The sequence below is a fragment of the Crinia signifera genome, chromosome 1 (assembly GCF_055691185.1).
Source record: "Crinia signifera chromosome 1, ASM5569118v1, whole genome shotgun sequence".
Lineage (NCBI taxonomy): Eukaryota > Metazoa > Chordata > Amphibia > Anura > Myobatrachidae > Crinia > Crinia signifera.
Window position 1 is genome coordinate 171150164 of NC_139217.1, and position 21535 is coordinate 171171698.

Below are 21535 nucleotides of genomic sequence, written 5' to 3' on the forward strand. Positions count from 1 at the left end.
CGATTGATATGTGGTAATGTTCCTATTCTTAAGTATTAACCAATTTCACAGTAAAATGCCTGTGTGTGTGCTAGATACAGCACTTACCATTTACTCCGGTTCTCTGGGTTTGAAAATGACACTTGGGGGTATATTTACTAAGAAGCGGGTTTATAGAAGTGGAGATGTTGCCCACTGCAACCAATAATATTCTACTTATTTATCTAGTACCTACTGGAAGATAATAACTAGAATCTGATTGGCAACATCTCCAATTCTAAATACATCCCTAGGAGAGCTTGCCTAACATACAGTGCGGATAAGCAGTAATGGGAATTGGTACAAATGAGATGATATATACAGTAGATCCACCACTTGTGATATGCTTAGATCACCAGTGCTGCAGCAGTCTGTCTCTGGTAATTATCTGAACATATGGGTATAGTGTAATCTATGTATCTTCTTTCTCCTGACCGAATCATTCCTTCATACAGGCTGTAACTAGAGGTGTGCAAGCTCTATGGGCGGCACCACTGCTATCCCATAATTTCTGCATTTGGCTAGCAGGGTTCCTAGAACAACACAGAGCCAAAGTCTCTGCTGCAGTGCTGGCCATCCTGACAGCATCAGTCATGGTAGCTTTGTGCCACCATTGGTTGGGGCAAGGTATGCACAGGGCACCTGGCAGTCCCATTATGGCACTGCCTTCATATGTAGAAAGACAGGGAAATATTCTATTGGGAATAGATAACTTCTAAAAACTAAATTCTCCAAATAAAGCACTTAGTCACTTTTTTTAAAGGAATAAAAAAAAAATATTTTTTAAAATTAATATGGTGCAAATATTTGTAGTCAATATCTTCACTTCCATAAAATATCCTCCTAACCGTCTTGTTACTATTGGCCCACTGATGCTTCTTATCTGTGTGTGTGTGTGTGTGTGTGTGTGTGTGTGTGTGTGTGGGTGGTGGGGAGGGGGGCTTGGGGAATCACATTCAAGCCAAACTAACTTTGATTATAGAAAAAAAATTTAAAGTTTTTTTACAAGGTATAACACTTTTTAAAAAAAACATGGGAGAAAACCTTAAACTACTGTACTTAACCTTGTCATTAAAGTGGACCTTTTACACTCACCTACAATTTATATTGTTTTATATTAGTTTTTCCTAGATGCCTGATTTGTGTGTATTAGGAGTAGAAAGTAAATATTAAAATGACCTGTTTTCCTCTAAAAACATCATGTTTATTTTTTAATGAGAATGGTGTTGACTGACTGTTCACTACATTCAATGCGCATACCAGAGCACTGACATTTGTGCAAGCAGGAAATAAAGGCAACAAATATAAAAACATGCCCTGGTTCCATGAGTACAGAGTTTGAAAAATGATGAGCTACAGAAAACAGTGGAATGGTTAAGATCATTGATAGGTTTCAACTAAGGGCTACAGGATTGCAGCCTCTTTTAGTTATGCTCCCCATTGGAAGCATTCCCTGCTAATCACAGACAAGCAGTATTAGGAGGAGGTGTTTTCTCCACCTGTGGCTGGCACTCTGGACTCCAATAGCACAGCGAGCACTTCCCATAGGAAGCCACTCCTGTTATCACAGCATCCATTCTGGCTTCTAGGGGCTGCAGCCAATGCAGTCCCCACAAGCAAGTCTATTTGCAATTTAAGCCCCATACTTGGATTTAGGCTCTGCTCCACTGCACTTCCCTGAATACTTCCACATGGAAGACAAAGCTGTCCACACCTCTTGGATTTTGCACTTCCATTAGTCTTCAAGTAGGGAAATATTGTCACATATTCAGCACTGGTAAACATGATTTATAGGATTATTTCTATATATTATTGAACCAAAAATTGGACAAAGGTAGAATTAGAATTATAGCAGAATATTAGATGATACAAGGATTATTACACTGGTTATATGAAGCAGTTATGGTTTATAGGGTAACATGATGGTTTATAAACATTTTTGATAGTAATGAATTAGAATTAATCTATTCCAACCTCAGTCTATCACCAATATTGTGACTTATCTAATTTTTGTGCTTATATGTTACAAAAACATTTTTACTATTGTGTGTCAATAAATTTAAGAAATGTATAATACTGATACATAAAGCTTAAATAATAAAGCAATTGGCTAAAAAGTTGTCTTGTTTATTTATGACATGCAGTGCCAGCTGTACAATTAGGCAACCGCCTAGGGCTCTGGGATCAGGGGGAAAGCCACCTCCATACTTTCCCTTGAGAGGGTGGAAAGTGGGTATTGGTGGCAGTGTGGGGTTGAGGAGGGGAGTAGATTGAAGTTTTGCCTAGGAAGCCAAGAATCCTTTCCCCAGTGAACACAAAAGGAAACAAAAATATTTGCAAAGTATATATATATATATATATATATATATATATATATATATATATATATATCTATATATATATATATATATATCAAATTCTGCCACAGACTGCTGCTTATTAAATACTATTTTTCAAACACATGACAGGAGTGGATTGGCTGGAGTACCATTTATCATATGAGTTTTAGATAGCTAAAACTTGTAGATAAATAGGTCCTATTGAGCAGGAATGGGGAACCTTCGGAACTCCAGCTTTTGTTGAACTACACATACCAGCATGCCCTGCTATAGTTTTGCTATTCAGCCATGCTAAATCTGTTGCAGAGCATAAATCAAAGTCTAAGGACAAACTCAGATATCCTTGAAAAAGGCCCCTTTATCCCACTAACAGCACCCACCATCCACTACAACAAGGCAAAGTCTCCTACTCGCTGAGTTGAGCGCACGGTCACTCTGAGTATTACCTTGGTCTCACGAGACCCGCTACACCAGTGGTCAGGAAACTCGGTCCTTATTACCCCACGCAGTGCATGTTTTGCAGGTCTCCTCACAGAATCACAAGTGAAATAATTAACTCCACCTGTGGACCTTATAAAATGTGTCTGTGAGTAATTAGTACACCTGTAAAACATGCACTGTGTGGGGTAATGAGGACCGAGTTCCCTGACCACTGCGCTACACGGAAGTCACATCCCGGGCAAGTGACTGTGGAGCTGGGCACCTAGATGACGGCCGGCAGAAGGACGCTGCATCCGCAGCACTCCATCAACACACACTGCCAGGCAGAGGAGAAGGTTATAGATACACCCGGGTCTGTGGCAGACCGGTATCCACATTACAGCTGAGGAACTGGTCTGTGAAAGTGTGGGAGCACACCAAGCTGTACCGTATCACTTCACCATGGCACGGACAGGGTAAGAGGCAAGGTAGTTGGACGCCGCTCCTTGCCTAAACGCCTTACTTTTGATCCAGCACACACAGGGATTGATGAAACTCGGATTGTTGTTTACCCAAAACCAGGAAAAGATCCTAAATGGGTACAATCATATCGGCCAATTTCCTTATTGAATCAAGACCTAAAATGGTTTACAAAACTTATAGCATCTAGACGTCAGCCTATCTTTACATCCAGGCCAAAATGGGTTTGTTAGAAGTAGGACCTCAGTTCACAATATTTGTACAAAGTTGGCGGCAACGTACATTTAAAAACAATCAGATTGCCGGAAAGCTCTCATAGTTGTGATCCCAATAAGCCATTTGACTGTTGATCTTGGACACATATATCGTGTGTCCTTCAAGCTCAACAATTCGCTACAAAATTTCTTACAATTTTTTATACTCTATATGCTAACCGTCAAGCATCTCTTACAATTAATGGTCATTCAACTGACAAAACACTGGTGCTGGGTGCTACAGCGAGGGTTGGATGAGATAATGTATTTCCATTGAAATGGGCAGATGCGTATATAACATGTTTTTTGTATCTCATCCGACGTATCCGTTATATTCCAGAAATGATATTACCCATATGCTAGAAAATTTTGTGAATTGGCAACACCTTCCAATATCTTATTTAGGAAGGTGCCATTTGAATAAGATGGTTTCCTTCCCTCACTTACTGTACCCGATTCAGAGGCTCCCTTTTCTGTTGTTAAAAACAGACATACATACAATAAATAAAGCCCTTATTAAATTTATTTGGGCGAATAAACGCCCTTGCATTTCATTATTCAAATTAAAACCGCCCTCACTTGGAGTCAATCTGCCTTGTCCAGAGAATTACTCTTTAGCACTATAGATATGCCCTTGTTATTCAAGCTCTCGAACAAGCGTTATTACCTCACCCCGATTTGTTGAAGATTTTACGAATTCTTCCGTTACAGGAATTTTGGCCTAACCCGTTATTGTGGGCACCTTATAAGGCATAGAGTCAAAGAAGGAAGCATTTAGGCCTCATTAAAGGAAAATCGAAAAAAACGAGGATTGTTCGGCTGTATTAACGCTTTCTCAACTAAAAGAAGACAGATATTCAATTTTAAATATTAATTTGCCTACTTCCAGATGCGTAGTTTTAGGACCCATATATTAACTCGCCACTTGCAATCCATTGAATACAGCGAGCCCCGTGGATTACTTCACATGTATTCCGCGTCCCCTCGCTACGCTCGCCACACTATATAAAATCAACTCCACGCCGACGTGGATAGTGGGGGTATGAAAAGGTCAGAGGACGTGTACCGCTGCGCTCGCCACACTTTGGATTGGCGTTGATAGTGGGGGTGCATTTAACATAGTAATCACCCATCAGGGTGCCTGTACAATTAAAAATGCAATGCGATATTAAAATTGTACAGTACGGGTCTTAGGACCAGAAAATCGGGTCCCATCGCATACCTTAATTCGTGGTATGCGATGGGCGCCGTGCTAGGAAACAAGTACCTTATTTTGTAAAGTAGTTCAAAATTATATTAATACCAATGAAGCTTGAATATACCATTTACAAGAACATTGGCATAAGTTTTTGGAATTATATAGAACCTCAAACTCCTCCCATGGCCAAAGATACAAAAGTATTATTGGCTCAGTGGTGGGATTCAGCCTCTACCCAGCCGACTGCGCGCTCATTAGCAAAAGTTCTGCAGAACCGGCTGAATCCCACCACTGCTTACCCAGTTTTAACTTGAATAGGAATGAGAGTTTGAAATCGAATTAAGGGCCTTATTCTAGTTCACTCTGACAAAATCCTTCTTAGATGGACAAAACCATGTGCACTGCAGGTGGGGCAGATGTAAAATGTGCAGAGAGAATTAGATTTGGGTGAGTTATTTTGTTTCTGTGCAGGGTAAATACTGGCTGCTTTATTGTTACACTGCAATATAGATCTTACTTTGAAGTAAAACCCCACCCAAATCTAATTCTCTCTGCACAAGTAACATCTGCCCCACCTGCAGTGCACATGGTTTTGTCCATCTTAGAAGGATTTTGTCAGAAAGAGTGAACTAGAATAAGGCCCTTAGTTTGGCCATTGTTAACACAGGGATGTGAGGGATCAGTTCAGGTAAATGATCAAATGTGTGTGTGTGTGTGTGTGTGTGTGTGTGTGTGTGTGTGTGTGTGTGTGTGTGTGTGTGTGTGTGTGTGTGTGTGTATGTTGATCAAATAGACAGTAAATAGCAGTTGGAGCTACACTCCTTAAATTGTATTTATTGTATAGATTATTGGGTGCAGACTTCAGTACAGGTTAAGTATCCCTTATTTATGTATTAACAGTTTCTTATTTAGCGCACACATATTCCGCAGCGCTTTACATAGAAGATTTGAACATTCACATCAGTCCCTTACCATATGTACACACACACAGACATTCTTGTGTTCATTTTTTTGTTGGAAGTCACTTAACCTACCAGTATAGTTTTGGTATTGTGGGAGGAAACCGGAGTACCCGGAGGAAACGCACGCAAGCACAGGGAGAATATACAAATGCTGCACAGTTAGCGTCCGCCAGCGGAGAGGGGATCATGCGGGTGCCGGCAATGTGTGAGGCGCTCACTAGGCTTGCCAGGGACACCAGAGACAGAGCTGCAGCTCCCGGGGGACTGTATGGTGACTACGCTGCCTGACGGGGACACTACGCTTACTATGCAGGGCTGCCGCGGAGTCACTATGCTAGGCAGCCGTTGGGCTACGCTGACAACGTAGCTTAGCCTACGTTGAAAACCTAGCGTAGCCGGGCGCCGTGATAATACACGAGTACCCTTTATTTTTACACTGCAATATAGAGATCAGTTTAAAGTACAAACCCCACCCAAATCTAACTCTCTCTGTACATGTTACATCAGCCCCATCTCCAGTGCACATGATTTTGTCCATTAAAGAGAATTTGCTTTTTAGTCAACTCCCAATAATGCACTGCACACTTGTGCAGTCAGTGTGCCTAGCTCCCACCATTAATCATTGTCAAATTGGCAGATACTGTATATGAAGCTGCAGCACTACCCCACTCCCATACACAAATCCTTTAGCTAAAAAAAAATATATATATATTTTTTTTTTAAATACATGCTGACAACAGGGGGGCCCTAGATAATTAATTAATTTGGCCCTGAGCTCTAAGGTTCTGTTTCAAAAGGGTTCCCTGAGCAAAATAGACAGACCTATAAAACAACTACAAGGAAAGGGATATAATTATGGCTGTTCCTCTCCTCCGACCTTTTCATACCCCCACTATCCACGTCGGCGTGGAGTTGAGAATAGAGCGTGGCGAGCCCCGTGAGGGGACGCGGATACCTTCACAGGCATTGGCGTCCCCTCGCAGGGCTCGCTACGCTTCGGGCTCGCTGCGCTCACCACACTTTCTATTCTCAACTCCACGCCGACGTGGATAGTGGGGGTATGAAAAGGTCGGAGGACGCGTACCGCCGCCGCTCGCCACGCTTCGGGTTCACGTTTATAGTGGGGGGGTGGCGTGGGGGTGCATTTCACATTGTAAGCACCCATTTGGGTGCTTAAAAGCACCCTTTAGGGTGCTTATACAATGTTTCATCTCATAGGGGGCCAAAATCGCGTCGCATCACATGCCATCGGGTGCATGGCATGCCATGCGATAAAAACATTGCGCGATGTACATCGGGGTGCGCCGCAATACTCAAGTACCTATCAGTTTTCAAGGCTAAAGCTGTGTACACACGACTGCGATAGGGGCTGAAATCGCTGGGAATATGGTCGCTGGCGACGCTCCCATTTTCAGCCCCGTTCTAATCGCTAGTCGCAGGAGCTTGCTCCTGCGACCAGCTGATTACCTCTGCGGCACCGCCGGCAGAGGTTCCCTTTCATCAGCGACCATCTCTGGTCGCTGATGAAAAGGAGAGACTGAGCAATATATCTCCCCCGTGTGTACGCACCTTTAGTACATCTCACCCTCAGCGAGAAGAGCTTCATCACATATGTATATAGCTACTGAGGTAATTAGAACACCTGGGAGACTTTAAAACCGGTTCTAATTAATGGACTGGTTTTGTACGCCTGTTTATAGATAATATAGCTGTTGATAATAAAAACACAACTTTTAAATGGATCTTTGAAGGTATTATAAAATATAATCAAATCAAAACTTCACACAGAAAAAGAAATGGAGGACTCAATGAGGTTAGGGCAATGATTTATTGCAACCAGTAAAGATTCCATCGGCCAATGCCTGCACCAGACTGAGCAGTGATCTCTAAGGTAGGTTGTCATGAAAAATACAGGTTTACAGACAAAATAAATAGGCATGCTGGGACAAAGAAGAGGTATTGCTAACCATTTAAACAGTTCTAAAGTTAAAAGTACTCTAGTTAACACCGTCCCAGTGAAAAACAAGAAAATTCCGATGTTTATGGAATAGACAGTCTAACATCCTTCAAAACCAACCATAGTTATAGCATGATGCGTTCTTAAAAATCCAAATAAAAGTGATTATTTACTTTTCTAACATCTGAATGGAATTAAAATTAGTGGGTGCAGACTTGCGTGTGAAACCACATCATAGGGACTCTGCAAGAATACACACATCACCAAACCTACAACCAGTAGAGCAATGACTGCACTGCAAGGTCCACTGCTATAGTGTACAAGCATAGAGGTGAAGTCTAGAACTAATTAAACTGAATTCTCACAAGCACCTCAAATTCATTTGTACAGTAGGCATCATTAAAACCCACATAATGCTTAAAAAGTTGAGGCTTATCATGGCATTACAATTAAACAACTCTATTTAACTTTGTATTGTTATCATTTTGTCTGTTAATTTTAATGAAATGGAAAAATGTTTAGAGTTAGGTCAGTTTTCCCAAGAAAGCCGAGGAAACTTGAAAGCATTGACCTAGATAAGAGACTACTCAAGGACAACTGTAGAACACAAGATAGAACAGACTTGCACAAGAAAATGTCAAGGTGCACAAAATACAGCAGATACACCAGCAAAACACAGTGGAACTGACAACACTAGTAAAGTTAAACATATTTGCTACAATTTTGTTGTTTTTGGGTGTTTTGATTATTTTTAACTTTTTTGTTTTAGCTTTTAATTTTTTTTTTTAAATTATTATTTTTATGACAGATGGAACAAGAATCAGCAGCATGAGAAATCAGGCAGGGTTTGTAGATCGCTGTCCAGAACTGGTTGGGCATGGCCTTCATAGCATTTAGCATCTGAGCACCATTCCTGCTTAGGGGGGTCTACAATGCACTGCATTAGAAGATGTACCCCCACCAACATTTGAAGGTGTCAATAGGAATCCTATCTAGCATGCGGTCTTGCAACATGAAGCAATGATGTTACATGACAGACACTGCTTGTAACTGGGGACATGGGGATATGCTGCCCTCTTGCCTAGAGAGGCCACTACTGCATGCAGCAATCTCCACGCCCACAGCCTCCGCAGTGCTATCTTCATTGTACAGCCTCTTGATCCCATCATAGAAGTCGTCAACTTCCATCTGCTCCACTTTTCGCTTAGTGGAGGCTTGCTTGCAGGCAGCTGGAGCTGCCAGCCGCTGGTAGAAGAAAGCTGTTCCCTTCATAAGAGATCCTGGTTTGCTTTTGCCCGGGTTGAGGACTACTGGGCCTGGGACAGGGGAGGGACGGAATTGGTACGCTCCTCTGTTGCAGGTCACCAGTGTCCGCTTCAGAGGACTGTAGACGTATACAGCGTTGGGAGGCAAGGAAACCTGCAGAGGAGAAAGGTGCCGTGCTAGCTCTTCCCGACAGAGGAACAGCTGGGAGCTATCCATCTGTAACAAAGAGGACAGGTATAAGCAGGGACCCAGATATCACACAATGGGCAATTTGAAGCAGGAAGTGTAGTGACAATATCAGCCTTTCCCATAAGGTATGTATATACTGAGCATTAAATCACAGACTATTTATGAACATTCCTCAACTTTGGTACAATCCCACCTTTGTGGTCTTAGTGCTGGTGTTAAAAAAACAACTCAAAATTTAAAAAATCCATCAAATGAGGGTGCACAAAGGGGCTAATTCTGGTTCACACGCAGTGAACCGAATTGGGCAACTGCCGGTTGTCAGGGTTAGAGCACGCCCATTTTTGAGCATGTGCAAACACAGACTGCGAACGCAGGAAGTTGCTCACTTGCAGGGCAGTTTATAGAGGTGAGGGAGGGATGGGGCAGCACTGGGCCAGGGGAACATTGGGCGTTCTCATGGGTATGCGGGCGAGCCAATGCATCCCATGGGTGGGTGGCTGATGTCATCCCAGTGGCTGCAAATAAGTCAGTCTCACCTGACCCATATTTGCAAAGGCTGGGGAAATCATTTGATGGTTGCCGATTTCTCCTGCTGCCGGCACATGTGAGGGGATTGGTCTTCCTAACACATGAGGATTCGCAGGGGCGGCATCACAGGGACTCTAAGCCGTAAGCTTTGCAGCTTACCGAGTCAATCAGAATAACCCTCAAAGTTTGATTTGAAAGCATTGCTGCAGCACAGTGTGCTGCGCTCTTAGTGAGACCCTCACAAACAAGGCCATGCCTTGGTACAAAGTATGAACTCTTCCTAAGCATGAAGCAAAGTGATGGGAAAGCCTATTTTGAAGACCAAGGCATAGCCTTGGCCAATAAACTACTGACCTGCGCAGACTGAAGCAGCTTGATGGTAAGAGCGAGCCAATCAGGAACCAGTTTTTCCATGTCTAGGCTGAGGACAGCCAGTGCCAGCAATGAGCCCTTGAACTGCAGAAGTTCATGAGAGGCAACACATTGTAGAAGCTGGTGGGTTAGCAGAGCCACATGTTGCGATGGATTTATCTCTGGCATCCTGTCTAACAACTGAGGGCTGGTGGTCATTGCCATGGCATGGAACTGTTAACAAAAAGAGAAATCCGAATTAGTGTCTACAATCCAATGTTACAATGTGGTATTCTGTAAAAAATAAAATAAAAAATTATATATTTATTATACATGGTAATAACAATAAAGTGTATTGTATCGTATATTCCAATAATGAGTTATTAGCCAGTCTCTTGAAATAATCCCAATTAGCTGAGTGGTTACATAGCTACATAGTAGGTAAGGTTGAAAAAAGACTTGCGTCCATCTAGTTCAGCCTAGGTTGTTGTTTTTACTGAAAACAGTAAATTTCATAATCCAGTGCCAAGATCCAAGTAGATGTCAATGTATTTCTATGTTGTGCCAGTGCAACACTATACAGTCACATGACTGAACAGCCTCTACATGTAAGATATGGCATCACACTCAGAACTATTTAGTTACAGCACAATCTTCTCAGATCAGGAATTCCCATTCTAACAGGTGACCAATGGAATTACAGAACATAATATATCACTCATGCGGGGCCTCTCTCCATATTCTAGGTAGTGAATTACTACAGATATACAAACTCAGAGGCGAACTTCAACTTTAGAAGGGATGCAGTATGCCCATCATACACACATAGATAGATGTAGTTTCACTCGCTGCAAACAGATGACAGTGTTTCGGAGATACACAAACTGACACTAGACATATCTATATACCTCTAGTGTACATTTGTTTATCTCAGAAACACTGCCATCTGTTGGCAGTGAGTGAAAGTACATCTCTTTTTCCCCTAAAACATGCACAAACACAGAGGCAATCACAAAGTAGCAGATTAGCTTTCGAAGCATTTGCTTTGAGCGGCCTTACTAGTTTGTTATAAATAGGATATGGGAATAAACGTTGTCATTACTTATTTCATTTATACTTGCAGGAAACAGAACAGCAGCATGTTATTTGGTGGCCCAGTCAGTTGTGCCATGAATGAGCAGATTACCTTAGAATCCTTTGGCTCCCATCCTACCAACTAGTCATAATTAATGTGCATCTTAGAAGGCCACTACATTTGTCACTTTGTATTCACTGGAAATAGCTTTAAGAAGGGTACTTACTATGTGAAGGAAATCCAAAGGTGTAGCCGTGTGCAGGTCCCAGTTCAGTTTGTCCAGAATAACCCTCTCCATCCTGAGAACCTCAGCTGGAGAGCAGCCGCAGGAACTTCCCTGAGTCAAAACCTTGAGGACGGGAATGCTCTGTAAAGAGAATTACATGACCTCTGGATTACAATGCTGACAAGAGGAATGTGTAAACACAAACTCATAATAGATATCCTACTGAATATCATAATTACTGACATTATGAAGTCTCTAGTGCAAACATATTGCTACTTACTATGCTAGGAAACAAATACAAACAAGTCCTAATCAACAAACATAAAAAGGAAAAAGACTATACAAGACATCTTGTTGATGCAAGAAAGGAGATATTGTTAAAAAATCCAATAACATCACTAAATTGGTCCTGTTTGTCCCAATAATAAATATTATTATTATTATTATTATCATCATCATCATCCTGTTTTCCACAGTCTCTTTATTGTTTCAACAAGGTGGTGTGTGGAACAGCTGACTAGCTTGTGGATCTTAGTAACCTTCCCTCCACCTCACCAAATACTAGCATATACGGATGTAGCACACAATCTGCATAATTCCTTCTACAACTTTAATGATTAACGCTGTCTCTAATTACAATCAGAATATTAAGCAGTTTTATGCTTTTTTTTCCTTCTGAGTATTGTTTAAATCAGGACGACCTTTTGTATTTGTAAAAATCTCATTAACTCAGCACAAAGCCATACTCGCAGTCCAAGCTGCAAGATAAATCATTATTGGCCGATTAGAGAGTTCTGTATAATGCTGGAATCAAAAAAACCTCCTATGACTCCTCCTTCCATGCTATGAGACTGTACCTGCATACACAGAGCTAGGAGTCTAAGCTATTTTGTCAGTTTAGGAGGAGAAAGCAGAAAAATTACAGTAACGGTCTAGAAGGCAAATGATCACTGTGAAACCACATATAAATATCAACATGAAAAACACATTGCTTGCCTTATGGCTCTCATAGCAGAACTAGTCTACTCTTTGGGCCCAAAATCGGCCCAAATCGGGTCAGTTTGATGTCCCCTCAATGTCGGGTGGTCGGACCTGCTGGCCGGCAGACCACCCGACCTTGGATCTCCCGCATGGCAGTGAGACGGGTATGGAGCAAGGACGAATGCGATTCGTCACAACAAATTGTGATGGATCGCATGCCGCCCTGCCTCCCAGGAAGCTCGAAGGGTGTGCGTACACTGCTGCGAGACATTGCAGCAGTGTATGGCCACCTTAAGGGAAAAGGTTTCATTTAACTCACCTCATCCTCCTCAATGGTCTTGCTAGCAAGGAAGAAACAGCTGATTGCAATGCACCGCAAGTATTTTGGATGAGCCTGCCAAGGAATAAACAAGAGAATGACGCATTGCCCTTCACAAGCTCATTCATTATTTTCTTTTTACAAAGATAAAATAGTATCCATTGACCCTACAGTATTAGAATTCACATTGCAGCCCAAGAAACGTTTTCTGCAGTTTTATTTTTTAACTGCTTCGTTATTTTTGCATAGGAAACATAGCATATATTATCCAGCATTTGTTTCGTTTTTTTTTTTTGTTGTTTTTGTTAGGAGTTCATTTTGTTAATATTTTTTTCTTATAGACCTGCCCATTAGAAGTGTGGACTAATGTACATTGTTTGGGACTTTAGAGCGCAAGATATTTTATTACAAAAATCTGGGGATTAGTTGCCATATATGCTCAGGCCAAAGCCAGTCCTATTTGCATTGGTTACCAAATAAAGCTCTGTGAAAAAAATGGGATCTTGTATAGATAAGTTAGAAGAACCGGGGAAATTCAGAGATTTCAAGAGCAGTGCTTACATTAGGGGTGAAATTTACTAAAGGAAATTTGTAAAAAAATAGGTGTATTTGTATCCAGAAATACACTCATTTTTGACATTTTCTATCCCGAAAATACGGCAATTCGTATTGGTATTGATGTGCTATCAATACGAATACGAATTGCCGTATTTTCGGGATAGTAAATGTCAAAAATAAGGGTATTTCTGGATACAAATACACCTATTTTTTACAAATTTCCTTTAGTAAATTTCCCCCTAGGTGTCAAACTGATACTCAAGTTGTGAACGGAGTCTACTTATATTATACGTATAAATGTCCAAGCAGCTGATTTAGAGCGGAAGCGGATTCATTATACAGTTATTTTGCACTGTAAAAGTACAGTGATTGCTGCCGTGTGGTATTACTTTTACATCCAACATAATTTAAGTCAAATGAACACGAAGTACAAGTCTGGATTGAAAAGTAATGCCTCCATGGCTATAAGTTTTTTTTTATTTATTTGTGAACATATTTGAACACTTTTTTTTTTGTACATGATAACGCAGTTTATCCTCCATGTGATGCATTATTCACTTTTCAACGTACTCCCCATCCCATTCCACACATGTGCGCCAATGCTTGACTAGTTGGGCAAACCCGTCGGAGAAGAAAGCTGGTGGTTATTGTCGATACCAGGACCGAACAGCAGCTTTCATCTCATCAGAGTTGAAGTGTTGACCCTTAAGGTGCTCTTTCATGCTTAGTACAGCGCGCTGGGGGTTTGGGAGTAGCCAGGCAGTGCCTGAGCTGGTCTTTCAGCACTGCTCTGTATTATATTTGCGCATGTGCTGTTCAATCCCGGGATTTGAAGCTCCCATCACGGGATTTAAATCCAGGGGTTTTTAGGGCCAAATCCCGGGTTGCCGCAGATCCCGATCCCGGGATTGGCGACCCTACTTATGGGTATACAGTGTGTGATGCATCGCTGTTGGCATAAGTGTAAAACCTCCTGTACATAGTTTTTAATTACCAGCTTTGTTTAGCACTAAAAGCTAGGCTGCTGTAGGTTTTCAGAGATGTTGATTGTAACGACAGCCACTGTGGTGGTTTTGTAGGACATAAATCCTGACAAAAATTTGCTGCAATCTTTTCACTTGTCAGAATGTCACTTATATACCTGATTTTATTAGACAAATCCGTATTTACCATATAAAATAGCCAATTTTTAAAACACTTCTTTAGGCAGTAAAAAAAAATAAAAAAAATAAAACAACCTTTGGCAATTTCCATATGTGTAAACCAGAAAGAATAGGACTATGAGTGGTCACCTTTACAGAAGCCAAAAAACGATCCAAAATACTGATGGCCAGAGCAAGTGTTTCTGGATAAACATGGAACTGGTGTTTCACTTCGGCCAACCACTGGATCACTTCATCCCGCTGGTGTGGAGAAATAGCTGTATCCTGTTGATAGAAAAAAAACAAGACTATTATCCTGCATAAGATCTACAACATACAGGGCGGGATGTAATAATATACATCGCCACCCCTCGCTGCCCGGCCGCCGTGATGCCAGCGCATATGTACTAACATGGCTATGCGGCATCTCCTCCCCGCTGCAGCTGGAAGGATATCCCCGGCTGGCTGTGACATGCTGCTGGTCGCTCTGTTTGTGTGTGATTCACAATATACAATATCACATCTCGGTTTTGCGATAAGATGAGATCTAGTACAAAAAGTATGTGCAGCACATACTTTTTGTACTAGATCTCATAACAAGATGCAATATTGTATACAATAATTGTAACGTGTATGGGCACCTTCAGGAAGCAGATGCCCACAACCCAATACGCCCCAGCTTGAAGGCCCCTAAAACCGAGAGGCCCTTGCCATAGTTTCCTGCCCTCCTGCATTCTGCAGGAGACTCACAGAAATAGCAGCAATCTCCCGCTCTCCATAATTAGTCTAGCAAACTGTTACTTTTTTTTTGGGGGGGGGGGGGGGAAGGAATGAGAGACAGATACATTTACATTGAATAATCAGCACCATTTCCCAGCACTTTAGCAAGTATAGTAGGTCTTACTAACTGCTTTGGGGCTCATCTACATTTGGATATGTCATTTTTAAAGATTCCTCTCAGATGTAGCAATACACACCCACGCTTCTAGGTGCCACTTTCATAATCTTGTTTCACAATCTCTCCGTATATGGAACTAGACACGCCCTTTGGGTGGAGCATGACACGCCCCCTCAATGGGGCACTTTGCAATATTTTCCTACCAGCTAGAACAGTGGTAGCCAACCCTAGTCCTCGAGAGCTACCAACAGTTCACATTTTCCAGACAACCTAGCTGCTGCACAGCTGCACTCATTAATCACTGACACATTTTAAAAGATACACAGATGGAGCTAATTAGCTCACTTGTGATTCTGTGAGGAGACCTGCAAAACATGCACTGTTGGTAGCTCTCGAGGACTAGGGTTGGCTACCCCAGAGCTAGAATCTCCCTGAAACTCGTTTTGAAAAGTAGGCAAGTAGGGCGCAGCTGCCCTTTAAGCCCACACGTTAAGATGGCCCTGCATACCCCTGGTGCTGCATGTGATAACCATACGTGCATGCAGGAGGGACAAAGCAGAGTAATTAAAGCCTTGCAAGTGGTGACAAAAACCCTAGTTTCAGCTCTGGTAGTGGATACTGTTTACTTTGCAGGCAGTTCTGCTGTTAGGTTGGGTGAATCCATAAATTTGAGACTAAACAGACATTTTACACAATTCTCTAATACAGTTAGCTTAATATAGCTAAATAATAGCTACATCAATGTATTCCTATTGAAAGCAGACCCGAACTCTCTGACACTTGAGATGATTGATGTACGTTGTGTTTGCACTGGAGCCAGTGACTTATGATCCAGGCTGTGTACATGCCATAGACGCCACTCTCACAGGACTGAATGTACCTATGCTTGCAATACCTATGGCAGCAATAAAACTGGCAGCTTGCAGAACTGTATTTGCATTTTTGGAGCACAATAGCAGTCATACCTCTGGATTAAGCAGGCATAACATCCTTTCACTGGCTTGGGAAAATAATGATTTGCATTGTAAACTTTCCTCACGGAAGCATGTTGTATATTACCACCATTCCTGTAGACGCTGTGAGAAAACGGTCACATTGATAATCAGCGCTCAGGCATATAAAAAGCCAGTGTCCATATGGCAACTATAGAGTTCTGCTTCTAATGTAGCTACTGTATTATGGTTGTGTATTGCCTTATGAGCAAAAATGGTATTATTGTTAGCTTTGTGCGGCTCATTTCTAGTTCTTTGCCCATAGGTTGGCTTCCCCGGATGACGCATAGACATAATTTCAATAACAAAAAGAGTTCCCAAAAGGGTATACGGTCACTAGGTCGTCATAGGGTTAGATTGTCATTAGGCGACACATGCATTAGGTTGACATGGGGTTTTACACTTTTTTTTGACAAGTGCTGACAAGCGATGTTTCATGCCCTACCGTCCACTAGGGCAGTGGTTCCCAACCCTGGTCCTCAAGTACCCCCAACAGTGCATGTTTTGCAGGTCTCCAAACAGAATCACAAGTGACGTAATTAGCTCCACCTGTGGATCTTTTCAAATGTGCCTGAATAATGAGTGCACCTGCCGGTTGACCTGGAAAACATGCACTGTTGGGGGTACTTGAGGACCAGGGTTGGGAACCACTGCACTAGGGCATGTTTGGAGAACAAAATTGTGTGCCCGAAGCATGGCGAGTGCAGAAAGCCACCAGAGGAGACACGGTGCACTTTTTTAGTGTCCATGTTGACTGTGTCGACATTTGGGATAAAAAAACAAAACCCATGTACTTGCGTCGACCCAATAACCCTGTCAACCTAGCCCCATGTTGACCTTCAAACATGTTGACCTAAAGCATGTCGACCCTATGACCAATACCCTCAAAAGTGTTGCACTACTGAAATGAGAGGGAGTGCAATAGAGCTCATTGTAGCTTTGTAAGTATTCTATCCTGTTTAATCAGAAACGTACAAATCGTAAGTGGCCAGTAAAATTAACTCCTCTTCATCATTTTGCTACCATACAGAAGGCAAATGTTTATTTAAAAGAATAACAAATATAATCAATGAATCAAGTGTCCCCAGTATTTCATGCCCTACCATCCACTAGGGCGTGGTGGGAGAAAAAAAAATGCCCAAAGCATAGCGAGGAATGCTATGCACTGGAAACTGTGTCCATGTCGACATTTGGGTAAAAAAAAAAAGGTACTTGTGTATTATCTGGGCGCCCAATGTTGAAAATTACATGCCTTAACTTAAGGCATGCAATGCGATGCGATGGATGCGATTTTGCGGATTTTTCCATAGGAATCAATGTTAAATGGTTCCAAATGGTCCCTGACACCCGATTTCACATTAGAGGCAATGTTAAATGCCCCCCATGGCCCCCCCATTAGGTGTATTAGCCCAAATGCCCCCGCATTCTTAACGCCACCCCACCATCAACGCCAACCCGAAGCGTGGCGAGCGCAGCGGTACGTGTCCTCCGACCTTTTCATACCCCCACTATCCACGTCGACGTGGAGCTGATGTTATATAGTGTGGCGAGCGCAGCGAGCCACCGAGCCCGAAGCGAGGCGAGCGCAGCGAACCCCGTGAGGGGACGAGGAATACGAGCCCAAAGCGTGGCGAGGGGACGCGGAATACATGTTAAGTAATCGTGGGGGTATGAAAAAAGTCGGCGTACGCGTACCGCCGCCGCTCGCCACGCTTCGGGTTGGCGTTGATGGTGGGGTGTCGTTAACAATGAGGGGGCATACACCAAAATGGGGGGGCCTGGGGGGCATTTAACATTGACCCTAATGGGAAATCGGGTGTCAGGGACCATTTGGGAACATTTAACATTGATTCCTATGGAAAATCGTGTCGATCGTATCGCATGCGATTTGGTTGCATGTGATGGACGCGATTTTTCCAACCCAATGAAAATATCGGGCGCCCAGATAATACACAAGTACCAAAAAAAAAAAAAAAAAAAAAAACTGTGAGAAAACTATGTCGACTTTTTTTTGACTGTCGACCTAATACTTGTGTCGACCTTAAACCATGTCGACCTAGACCCATGTCGACCAACTTGCTGCAGACCCAACCCCAAACAATTGCCCTCCTTCTGTTGTGAAACTACAAGTCCCATCATGCCTTGCCACAGTTTTGCTATTAAGGAATGCTGAAACTATGGTAAGGCATGCTGGGATATGTAGTTTCACAACAGCTAGAGGGCCACAGTTTGGCCATGCCTGCACTAGATATTGTGGCCAATTTGTCGCTTGCCTTTTCATTGCATTGTTACATTGCCTACCTGCCTTCAAGTTCCCTGAAATAGTGACACCTAGATCCCTCCCTTCCTCAGTAGTTTCCATTACAGTGCCATTTATACTATATTAAGTCTTTGGATTTTTGAGACCCAAGTGCATGATTTTGCATTTTTTTGTCATTAAACTGTAGTTGCCATGCTCTTGACCATTCCTCTAATCTACCTAGATCATCAGTCATTTGTTTTACCCCTCCGGGTGTGTGTCTACCCTCTTGCATACCTTTGTGTCATCTGCAAAAAGGCCCATTTTACCCTCAATTTCATTTGCAATATCACCAATAAAGATATTAAAAAGCACTGGTCCAAGTACAGATCCCTGGGGTACCCCACTTGTAACCTTTCCCTCCTTTGACTACTCCATTTACTACAACTCTCGGTTTTAAGTACTGCAACCAAGATCTTATCCATTCAACCATCTTAGAATCCAATCCCAAGTTTTCAAGTTTATTTAACAGTCTGCGATGTGGGACAGTATCAAAAGCCTTACTAAAGTCTAGATAAGCTACATCTACAGCCCCACTTTGATCTATTACTTTAGTCACCCAGTCAAAAAAAGTCAATAAGATTTGTTTGACATGATCTTCCCCCAGTAAACCCATGCGGTTTAAAACCAGCCCCAGGGCCAGGTCTGGTCCCCAAAATACGGGGGGACAAAATGAATAGGGTGCAATAGTCGGCAGGGTAATGCCACAGCCTGGGGGGGGAGACTATTTATACAAGTCCCCCCGGCCAAAGCATTCATCCCTACCGACCAGTCAGCCTGGGTAGGGGTCCTGGGGGAGTGGGAACCCCACAATGAAAGGGGTCCCCCCCTCCAAAATGTACCTGCCCGCAAGCCGGCCAATAGTGTAATTCGGGGGCGGAGCCTCATGATGTAAACAAAGACATTGTGCGTCTCCTGCTCAGTCGTATTTGACTGCTTTGTAAATTATCCCCTGGAACACGAATTTGTATATGGCTAAAACAGTCATATGCATTTGTATTCATTCGTATTAAGAATACGAAAAATAGTATTCATAGTAAATTTCCCCGTCTTTAGTCTTACTACTCCACTTTTAGTTTTTCTCCTTTCACTTATATACTTAAAATAATCCCCCCCCCCCCCTTTACCCAATGACTGGGCCATTTTCTCCTCACCCTGTGCTTTAGCTTTAGCACAGGGGTGGGGAACCTCCGGCCCGCGGGCCGGATACGGCCCCCGCACCCAGTTTGTCCGGCCCGCCCGCCTGCCTATATTACAGCCGCCCGCCAATACTACAGAAGTATCATCCGCCCGCCGGCTGCCTACATTTCATACCAGCCGCCGGGGATGGCTGCTGCTGCTGCCGCCGAGGAGATGTGCAGAAGACGCGCCCGCCAATCACTGCCGGCGCATCCCCTCCACAGCCACTGTGATTGGAGGGCGCGTCTTCTACACATCTCCCCGGCGGCAGCAGCAGCAGCAGCCATCCCCGGCGCCTGGTATGTAATATAGGAGGGCGGGCGGCTGTTAATATAGGCGGGCGGGCGGCTGATACAGCGGGCGGGCGGCTGGTATGAAATGTAGGCAGCCGGCGGGCGGATGATACTTCTGTAGTATTGGCGGGCGGGCGGCTGTAATATAGGGCGATAATCACCCTCCCTTCCCAGGCAGTGACTGACACATCCAGGGGTTGTCATTTACCCCTGGATTCACCCCCAAACAGGTTAATGTGATTATGTCTGATTCTCATAATCAGACATAATCACATTAACCTGTTTGGGAGTGACAGCCCCCCTTCCTCCACACTGTCACTTTTTATGTCGCTGCCCGTGTGTATAATGCCCACATGTATATGCCGCTGCCCTTGTGTATTATGCCCACATGTATATGCCGGTGCCCTGTGTATAATGCCCACATGTATATGCCGCTGCCAGTGTGTATAATGCCCACATGTATATGCCGCTGCCAGTGTGTATAATGCCCACATGTATATGCCGGTGCCCTGTGTATAATGCCCACATGTATATTCCGCTGCCAGTGTGTATAATGCCCGCATGTATATGCCGCTGCCCTTGTGTATTATGCCCACATGTATATGCCGCTGCCCTTGTGTATAATGCCCACATGTATATGCCGCTGCCCTTGTGTATTATGCCCACATGTATATGCCGGTGCCCTGTGTATAATGCCCACATGTATATGCCGCTGCCAGTGTGTATAATGCCCACATGTATATGCCGCTGCCCGTGTGTATAATGCCCACATGTATATGCCGCTGCCCTTGTGTATTATGCCCACATGTATATGCCGGTGCCCTGTGTATAATGCCTATATGTATATGCCGCTGCCAGTGTGTATAATGCCCACATGTATATGCCGCTGCCAGTGTGTATAATGCCCACATGTATATGCCGGTGCCCTGTGTATAATGCCCACATGTATATTCCGCTGCCAGTGTGTATAATGCCCACATGTATATGCCGCTGCCCTTGTGTATTATGCCCACATGTATATGCCGCTGCCCTTGTGTATTATGCCCACATGTATATGCCGGTGCCCTGTGTATAATGCCCACATGTATATGCCGCTGCCAGTGTGTATAATGCCCACATGTATATGCCGCTGCCAGTGTGTATAATGCCCACATGTATATGCCGCTGCCAGTGTTTATAATGCCCACATGTATATGCCGCTGCCCTGTGTATAATGCCCACATGTATATGCCGCTGCCTGTGTATAATGCCCACATGTATATGCCGCTGCCCTGTGTATAATGCCCACGCGTATATGCCGATAATTGATAATTTTGATATGGCCCCCGAAGGGTTTTAAAATTTTCCAAATGGCCCTCGGTAGAAAAAAGGTTCCCCACCCCTGCTTTAGCACATCCGATTACCTTCTTAGGTTCCTTCTGTCTAACAAGATACACCTCTTTGTCCTCATTATTCTGCGTCTGCTTATATATTTCTTAAAGGCCAACTTTTTTACTTCTTTCGCAAACCACAATGGCTTCCTTTTCCTTGTGTTTTTCCTAACTCTTTTGACACAAAGGGCCTTATTCGAGTTCACTCTGACAAATTCCTTCTTAGATGGGCAAAACCATG

General features: G+C 43.2%; 1 protein-coding gene across 1 annotated transcript in view; it reads right to left on the reverse strand.

The window, feature by feature from the left end:
* Window positions 1-7485: 7485 nt before the first annotated feature.
* Window positions 7486-21535, reverse strand: part of CCNI (cyclin I) — a 38955-nt gene continuing 24905 nt past the window's right edge. The window contains exons 3-7 of the mRNA XM_083176995.1: window positions 14414-14548; window positions 12564-12638; window positions 11264-11404; window positions 9966-10196; window positions 7486-9110 (exon numbers count right to left, since the gene is read on the reverse strand). Of these exons, the coding sequence (XP_083033121.1) occupies window positions 8655-9110; window positions 9966-10196; window positions 11264-11404; window positions 12564-12638; window positions 14414-14548 (1038 nt within the window). The 3' untranslated portion in view covers window positions 7486-8654. The remainder of the gene's footprint in view (window positions 9111-9965; window positions 10197-11263; window positions 11405-12563; window positions 12639-14413; window positions 14549-21535) is intronic.